Here is a 9856-nt window from a genome sequence, read left to right on the forward strand (position 1 = left end):
AAGTTTCATCAAAATTGTTTGTGTAGTTTCTGAGAAGAACACAAATACCTATTTTGGGGGGCAACCCGCCATTCAACCCCCTTAGACCTGGAATTTTTTTTAATGACATGAACAAACTTTGATAAGTAATGGGTGATGAAGGTTGTAGTCAAGTTTCATCAAAATTGTTTGTGTAGTTTCTGAGAAGAAAGCAAATACCTATTTTGGGGGGCAACCCTCCCATCGACTCACTTAGACCTGGATTTTTTTTTAATGACATGAACAAACTTTGATACGTCGTGGGTGATGAAGGTTGTCGTCAAGTTTCATCAAAATTGTGTGTGTAGTTTCTGAGAACAACGCAAATACCTATTTTGGGGGACAACCTCAAATAGACCTCCTTCGACTTGGAATTTTTTTAATGGCATGAACAAACTTTAATACGTAATGGGTGATGAAAGTTGAAGTCAAGTTTCATCAAAATTGTTTGTGTAGTTTGTGAGAAGAACACAAATACCTATTTTGGGGGGCAACCCGCCCATTGGCCCCCTTCAACCTGGATTTTTTTTAATGGCATGAACAAACTTTGATACATCATGGGTGATGAAGGTTGTAGTCAAGTTTCATAAAAATTGTGTGGATAGTTTCTGAGAAGAATGCAAATACCTATTTTTGGGGGAAACCCACCCATCATCCCCCTTAGACCTGGAATTTTTAATGACATAAACAAACTTTTATACGTAATGGGTGATGAAGGTTGTAGTCAAGTTTCATCAAAATTGTTTGTGTAGTTTCGGAGAAGAACGCAAATACCTATTTTGGGGGGCAACCCCCCCATAGACCCCCTTAGACCTGGAAATTTTTAAGGACATGAACAAACTTTTATAAGTAATGGGTGATGCAGGTTGTAGTTAAGATTCATCAAAATTGTGCGTGTAATTTCGGAGAAGAAAGCAAATACCTATTTTGGGGGGGGAACCCCCCCATAGACCCCCTTAGACCTGGAATTTTTAAATGACATAAACAAACTTTGATATGTCATGGGTGATGAAGGTTGGAGTTAAGTTTCATCGAAATTGTTTGTGTAGTTTCTGAGAGGAAAGCAAATAACTATTTTAGGGGGCAACCCCCCCTCGACCCCCTTAGACCTAAAATTTTTATGGCATTGATAAACTTTTACACCTATGGGTGATGAAGGTTGTAGTGAAGATTCATCAAAATTGTGCGTGTAGTTTCGGAGAAGAAAGCAAATACCTATTTTGGGGCAAGCCCCACATAGACCCCTTCGACGACGCGCCATCCCATAAGCTCCGCAGACCGATGTTCCCGGTGAGTTATATATTGTAAACATTTTCTGATATTGATTTTTATTTGAAAATATCTTTACTGAAACTGTGATCGTGTGCATTCGTGTTCGCATCACTTTATAAAATTTTCCTTCATGAATCACAAATCGCCTGGAACCTCTTCCCTTTCCCCATTGAAATGATGATCCGATATTCGGGGAATTTCTGGGAACATACGATCCCCCCCCCAAACCGTGAATGTGGGGGTTTTACTGCAATTAGTGTGAACTGATGAACGAGTGATGCATTATGGGTCCATGCGGTCGGCTTGGGGACACCATTTTAGATTGGAGCCACCATTTTAGATTGGAGCCACCATTTCAGATTGGAACCACCATTTTAGATTGGAGACACCATCTTAGATTGGAACCAATATCTTAGATTGCAGACACCATTTTAGATTGGATCCACATTTTAGATTGGATCCACCATCTTAGATTGGAACCACGATCTTAGATTGGAGCCACCATTTTCGATTGGATCCACCATTTTAGATTGAAGCCACCATTTTAGATTGGAGCCACTATCTTAGATTGGAGACACCATCTTAGATTGGAGCCACCATTTTAGATTGGAGACACCATTTTAGATTGGATCCACCATTTTAGATTGGAGACACCATCTTAGATTGGAACCACTATCTTAGATTGGAGCCACCATTTTATATTGGAGCCACCATTTTAGATTGGAGACACCATCTTAGATTGGAACCACTATCTTAGATTGGAGCCACCATTTTAGATTGGATCCACCATTTTAGATTGGAGACACCATCTTAGATTGGAACCACTATCTTAGATTGGAGACACCATTTTAGATTGGAGCCACCATCTTAGATTGGAACCACCATTTTAGATTGGAGCCACCATCTAAGATTGGAACCACCATTTTCGATTGGAGACATCATTTTAGATTGGAGACACCATTTTAGATTGGAGCCACCATTTTAGATTTGAGCCACCATTTTAGATTGGAACCACCATTTTAGATTGGAGCCACCATTTTAGATTGGAGACACCATCTTCGATTGGAACCACTATCTTAGATTGATGAAATCATTTTAGATTGGAGACACCATTTTTGATTGAAGCCACCATTTTAGATTGAAGCCACCATTTTAGATTGAAGCCACCATTTTAGATTGGAGCCACTATCTTAGATTGATGAAATCATTTTAGATTGGAGACACCATTTTAGATTGGAGACACCATTTTCGATTGAAGCCACCATCTTAGATTGAAGCCACCATTTTAGATTGAAGCCACCATTTTAGATTGGAGCCACTATCTTAGATTGATGAAATCATTTTAGATTGGAACCACCATTTTAGATTGGGGCCACTATCTTAGAGTGATGAAATCATTTTAGATTGGAGACACCATTTTAGATTGAAGCCACCATCTTAGATTGATGCCACCATTTTAGATTGAAGCCACCATTTTAGATTGGAGCCACTATCTTCGATTGATGAAATCATTTTAGATTGGAACCACCATTTTAGATTGGAGCCACTATCTTAGATTGATGAAATCATTTTAGATTGGAGACACCATTTTCGATTGAAGCCACCATCTTAGATTGAAGCCACCATTTTAGATTGAAGCCACCATTTTAGATTGGAGCCACTATCTTAGATTGATGAAATCATTTTAGATTGGAGACACCATTTTAGATTGAAGCCACCATTTTAGATTGGAGCCACTATCTTAGATTGATGAAATCATTTTAGATTGGAACCACCATTTTAGATTGGCGCCACCATTTTAGATTGGAGCCACCATCTTGGATTGGAGCCACCATTTTATATTGGAGCCACCATTTTAGATTGGATCCACCATTTTAGATTGGAGACACCATCTTAGATTGGAGCCACCATTTTATATTGGAGCCACCATTTTAGATTGGAGACACCATCTTAGATTGGAACCACTATCTTAGATTGGAGCCACCATTTTAGATTGGATCCACCATTTTAGATTGGAGACACCATCTTAGATTGGAACCACTATCTTAGATTGGAGACACCATTTTAGATTGGAGAACCATCTTAGATTGGAACCACCATTTTAGATTGGAGCCACCATCTAAGATTGGAACCACCATTTTCGATTGGAGACATCATTTTAGATTGGAGACACCATTTTAGATTGGAGCCACCATTTTAGATTGGAGCCACCATTTTAGATTGGAACCACCATTTTAGATTGGAACCACCATTTTAGATTGGCGCCACCACTTTAGATTGGAGCCACCATCTTAGATTGGAGACACCATTTTAGATTGGAGACACCATTTTAAATTGAAGCCACCATCTTCGATTCAAGCCACCATTTTAGATTGGAGCCACCATTTTAGATTGAAGCCACCATTTTAGATTGGATCCACCATTTCAGATTGGATCCACCATCTTAGATTGGAACCACCATTTTGAATTGGAGACACCATTTTCGATTGGAGACAACATTTTAGATTGAAGCCACCATTTTAGATTGAAGCCACCATTTTAGATTGAAGCCACCATCTTAGATTGAAGCCACCATTTTAGATTGAAGCCACCATTTTAGATTGGATCCACCATTTCAGATTGGATCCACCATCTTAGATTAGAACCACCATTTTAGATTGGAGACACCATTTTCGATTGGAGACAACATTTTAGATTGAAGCCACCATTTTAGATTGAAGCCACCATCTTAGATTGAAGCCACCATTTTAGATTGAAGCCACCATTTTAGATTGGATCCACCATTTTAGATTGAAGCCACTATTTTAGATTGGAGACACCATTTTAGATTGGATCCACCATCTTAGATTGGAGACACCATTTTAGATTAGATCCACCATCTTAGATTGGAGACACGATTTTAGATAGGAGCCACCATTTTAGATTGAAGCCACCATTTTAGATTGGATCCACCATTTCAGATTGGAGACACCATTTTAGATTGGAGCCACCATCTTAGATTGGAACCACCATTTTAGATTGGATCCACCATCTTAGATTAGAACCACCATTTTAGATTGGAGACACCATTTTCGATTGGAGACAACATTTTAGATTGGAGACACCATTTTCGATTGGAGACAACATTTTAGATTGGAGCCACCATTTTCGATTGGATCCACCATTTTAGATTGAAGCCACCATTTTAGATTGGAGCCACTATCTTAGATTGGAGACACCATCTTAGATTGGAGCCACCATTTTAGATTGGAGACACCATTTTAGATTGGATCCACCATTTTAGATTGGAGACACCATCTTAGATTGGAACCACTATCTTAGATTGGAGCCACCATTTTATATTGGAGCCACCATTTTAGATTGGAGACACCATCTTAGATTGGAACCACTATCTTAGATTGGAGCCACCATTTTAGATTGGATCCACCATTTTAGATTGGAGACACCATCTTAGATTGGAACCACTATCTTAGATTGGAGACACCATTTTAGATTGGAGCCACCATCTTAGATTGGAACCACCATTTTAGATTGGAGCCACCATCTAAGATTGGAACCACCATTTTCGATTGGAGACATCATTTTAGATTGGAGACACCATTTTAGATTGGAGCCACCATTTTAGATTTGAGCCACCATTTTAGATTGGAACCACCATTTTAGATTGGAACCACCATTTTAGATTGGAGACACCATCTTCGATTGGAACCACTATCTTAGATTGATGAAATCATTTTAGATTGGAGACACCATTTTTGATTGAAGCCACCATTTTAGATTGAAGCCACCATTTTAGATTGAAGCCACCATTTTAGATTGGAGCCACTATCTTAGATTGATGAAATCATTTTAGATTGGAGACACCATTTTAGATTGGAGACACCATTTTCGATTGAAGCCACCATCTTAGATTGAAGCCACCATTTTAGATTGAAGCCACCATTTTAGATTGGAGCCACTATCTTAGATTGATGAAATCATTTTAGATTGGAACCACCATTTTAGATTGGGGCCACTATCTTAGAGTGATGAAATCATTTTAGATTGGAGACACCATTTTAGATTGAAGCCACCATCTTAGATTGATGCCACCATTTTAGATTGAAGCCACCATTTTAGATTGGAGCCACTATCTTCGATTGATGAAATCATTTTAGATTGGAACCACCATTTTAGATTGGAGCCACTATCTTAGATTGATGAAATCATTTTAGATTGGAGACACCATTTTCGATTGAAGCCACCATCTTAGATTGAAGCCACCATTTTAGATTGAAGCCACCATTTTAGATTGGAGCCACTATCTTAGATTGATGAAATCATTTTAGATTGGAGACACCATTTTAGATTGAAGCCACCATTTTAGATTGGAGCCACTATCTTAGATTGATGAAATCATTTTAGATTGGAACCACCATTTTAGATTGGCGCCACCATTTTAGATTGGAGCCACCATCTTAGATTGGAGACACCATTTTAGATTAGACCACCATTTTAGATTGGATCCACCATTTTAGATTGGAGACACCATCTTAGATTGGAGCCACCATTTTATATTGGAGCCACCATTTTAGATTGGAGACACCATCTTAGATTGGAACCACTATCTTAGATTGGAGCCACCATTTTAGATTGGATCCACCATTTTAGATTGGAGACACCATCTTAGATTGGAACCACTATCTTAGATTGGAGACACCATTTTAGATTGGAGAACCATCTTAGATTGGAACCACCATTTTAGATTGGAGCCACCATCTAAGATTGGAACCACCATTTTCGATTGGAGACATCATTTTAGATTGGAGACACCATTTTAGATTGGAGCCACCATTTTAGATTGGAGCCACCATTTTAGATTGGAACCACCATTTTAGATTGGAACCACCATTTTAGATTGGCGCCACCACTTTAGATTGGAGCCACCATCTTAGATTGGAGACACCATTTTAGATTGGAGACACCATTTTAAATTGAAGCCACCATCTTCGATTCAAGCCACCATTTTAGATTGGAGCCACCATTTTAGATTGAAGCCACCATTTTAGATTGGATCCACCATTTCAGATTGGATCCACCATCTTAGATTGGAACCACCATTTTAGATTGGAGACACCATTTTCGATTGGAGACAACATTTTAGATTGAAGCCACCATTTTAGATTGAAGCCACCATTTTAGATTGAAGCCACCATCTTAGATTGAAGCCACCATTTTAGATTGAAGCCACCATTTTAGATTGGATCCACCATTTCAGATTGGATCCACCATCTTAGATTAGAACCACCATTTTAGATTGGAGACACCATTTTCGATTGGAGACAACATTTTAGATTGAAGCCACCATTTTAGATTGAAGCCACCATCTTAGATTGAAGCCACCATTTTAGATTGAACCACCATTTTAGATTGGATCCACCATTTTAGATTGAAGCCACTATTTTAGATTGGAGACACCATTTTAGATTGGATCCACCATCTTAGATTGGAGACACCATTTTAGATTAGATCCACCATCTTAGATTGGAGACACCATTTTAGATTGGATCCACCATTTTAGATTGGATCCACCATTTCAGATTGGAACCACTATCTTAGATTGGAGACACCATCTTAGATTGGAGCCAGCATTTTAGATTGGAGCCACCATGTTAGATTGGAACCACTATTTTAGATTGGAGCCACCATTTTAGATTGGGGCCACCACCTTAGATTGGATCCACCATGTTATAATATTATATAATGAGTTTGTGATGATTTAACATCAGTTTAGTGAAACGATCACACCTCGTGTAATAATCGCGTTGTCACTGTGTCCGACACTCTCATGTTGAGTTTACAGACAACACTTCCACCGGTTTGTCCCCTCTCGGTTTTCATTAAATAAACTTGTTGTGCACGATCGACAAGGTGTTCGCGTCCGTCCGATCGAACCGTCCGTCACAGGACATCGACATGTCTACCGACATCGACGTCGGCGAAGCAAAGGTTCTCGACCAACACTCAAAGGGCTCTTTGATGTTTGCTCAGAACGATGGAAATTACCTTCGCAAACTTTGTTGCGAATTTTATGTTTTGATCACTGTGTATTTATTTATTTATTTATTTATGTGTGTTTGTTTGTTTTTTTGTTATTCGCATAACTCCAAAAGTATTGAACTGAATAGCAGCAAATTTGGTGGGATGATTGGTTATTATCCGAGGACCATTTTATTAGATTTTGGGAACGATCGGGTCAAAGGTCAAGGTCATGAAAAGGTCAAAGTCGTCTTTTTACCATAGGCGGTCAATTTGTATCCAAATTTCATGCAACTAATGCCAGAAAGTTCAGAATCCAATGCCCCATCTTGTGATATGTGACATGACACAATGACGTAATAACCCTTATTAGCGGTTGGGAGTCAAAGGTCAGGGGGGGGGGTCACGACATTGCAAAATGTGCGGTTTTAGTCATAACACGGTCAATTTTTATCCGATTTGCATGAAACCAACACTAAAATGTTGACTGTTCTGTTCCCCACACTCTAATACCAATTACAAAATTAAGAGTACAAAGGTCAAGGTCGAGGTCCTGAAAAGGTCAAAATCGTAATTTTTGTACAATGAATGTTTGTTTGTTCACAATAAATAACTTGTTTAGATAAACTGAAACTCATGTGTGCTAAATGCCCTGTCGGAGTGGTGACCTCTCTAGAATTGTTCTGTCGGAGTGGTGACCTCTCCAGGATTGTTCTGTCGGAGTGGTGACCTCTCCAGGATTGTTCTGTCGGAGTGGTGACCTCTCCAGGATTGTTCTATTGGAGTGGTGACCTCTCCAGGATTGTTCTGTCGGAGTGGAGACCTCTCCAGGATTGTTCTGTCGGAGAGGTGACTCCTCCAGGATTGCTCTGTCGGAGTGGTGAACTCTCGAGGATTGTTCTGTCAGAGTGGTGAACTCTCTAGGATTGTTCTGTCGGAGTGGTGACCTCTCCAGGATTGTTCTGTCGGAGTGGTGACCTCTCTAGGATTGTTCTATCGGAGTGGTGACCTCTCAAGGATTGTTCTGTCGGAGTGGTGACCTCTCCAGGATTGTTCTGTCGGAGTGGTGAACTCTCGAGGATTGTTCTGTCGGAGTGGTGAACTCTCTTGGATTGTTCTGTCGGAGTGGTGACCTCTCCAGGATTGTTCTGTCGGAGCGGTGACCTCTCTAGGATTGTTCTGTCGGAGTGGTGACCTCTCCAGGGTTGTTCTGTCGGAGTGGTGATCTCTCCACGATTGTTCTGTCGAAGCGGTGACCTCTCCAGTATTGTTCTGTCAGAGTGGTGACCTCTCCAGGATTGTTCTGTCAGAGAGGTGACCTCTCCAGGATTGTTCTGTCGGAGCGGTGACCTCTCCAGGATTGTTCTGTCGGAGCGGTGACCTTTCCAGAATTGTTCTGTCGGAGTGGTGACCTCTCCAGGATTGTTCTGTCGGAGTGGTGACCTCTCCAGGATTGTTCTGTCGGAGTGGTGACCTCTCCAGGACTGTTCTGTCGGAGTGGTGACCTCTCCAGGATTGTTCTGTCGGAGTGGTGATCTCTCCAGGATTGTTCTATGGGAGTGGTGACTTCTCCAGGATTGTTCTGTCGGAGCGGTGACCTCTCCAGGATTGTTCTGTCGGAGCGGTGACCTCTCCAGGATTGTTCTGTCGGAGTGGTGCCTCTCCAGGATTGTTCTGTCGGAGTGGTGACCTCTCCAGGATTGTTCTGTCGGAGTGGTGACCTCTCCAGGATTGTTCTGTGGGAGTGTCGACCTCTCCAGGATTGTTCTATCGGAGTGGTGACCTCTCCAGGATTGTTCTGTCGGAGTGGTGACCTCTCCAGGATTGTTCTGTCGGAGTGGTGACCTCTCCAGGATTGTTCTGTCGGAGTGGTGGCCTCTCCAGGATTGTTCTGTCGGAGTGGTGACCTCTCCAGGATTGTTGTGTCGGAGTGGTGACCTCTCCAGGATTGTTCTGTCGGAGTGTTGGCCTCTCCAGGATTGTTCTATCGGAGTGGTGACCTCTCCAGGATTGTTCTATCGGAGTGGTGACCTGTCCAGGATTGTTCTGTCTGAGTGGAGACCTCTCCAGGATTGTTCTGTTGGAGTGGTGACCTCTCCAGGATTGTTCTGTTGGAGTGGTGACCTCTCCAGGATTGTTCTGTCGGAGTGGCGACCTCTTCTGAACTTGAGAGGAATCCTTTGTGGTTAAGACACTTGCGGTTGGTTTGTGGGAATAATTGGACTTAGCTGCCTCTGGTTGAGATACGTGCTGGGCGTTTAACTTACACTTACGAGGCACGCACACACACGTTCATGAGGGTCGCGGTCGGACTACAATGGCGACAGGTCCCACCAATTGTTTGTTCGCGTCGGCACAGCATCTTTCTTCCCCGTGACCATCGTCCGATGCTGCTTGCAGACCATATGCCTGTGGGACATCGGGACGGCGTCGCGAGAAGACAAGATCGTGGACCGGAAAACCGTCTTCACGGGACACGCGGCGATTGTCGAGGACGTCAGTTGGCATCCGGAACACGAATGTTTGTTTGGTTGTTGCTGATGATCAT

The 9856-nt window shown here is 41.6% G+C and overlaps 1 protein-coding gene across 1 annotated transcript; it reads right to left on the reverse strand.

The window, feature by feature from the left end:
• Nucleotides 1–8223: 8223 nt before the first annotated feature.
• On the reverse strand, nucleotides 8224–9816 carry LOC147007266 (uncharacterized). The gene is made up of 3 exons (XM_085867465.1): nucleotides 9687–9816; nucleotides 9092–9261; nucleotides 8224–9029 (listed from the first exon to the last, which is right to left on the reverse strand). The coding sequence occupies exons 1-3, from the start codon at nucleotides 9814–9816 to the stop codon at nucleotides 8229–8231; spliced, it is 1101 nt and encodes a 366-aa protein (XP_085723591.1). The 3' UTR covers nucleotides 8224–8228.
• Nucleotides 9817–9856: the final 40 nt, after the last annotated feature.

This window comes from Eptatretus burgeri, unplaced genomic scaffold, assembly GCF_056783735.1.
Source record: "Eptatretus burgeri isolate ZD-2024b unplaced genomic scaffold, Ebu_testis_v1 Ebu_testis_scaffold_358, whole genome shotgun sequence".
NCBI lineage: Eukaryota > Metazoa > Chordata > Myxini > Myxiniformes > Myxinidae > Eptatretus > Eptatretus burgeri.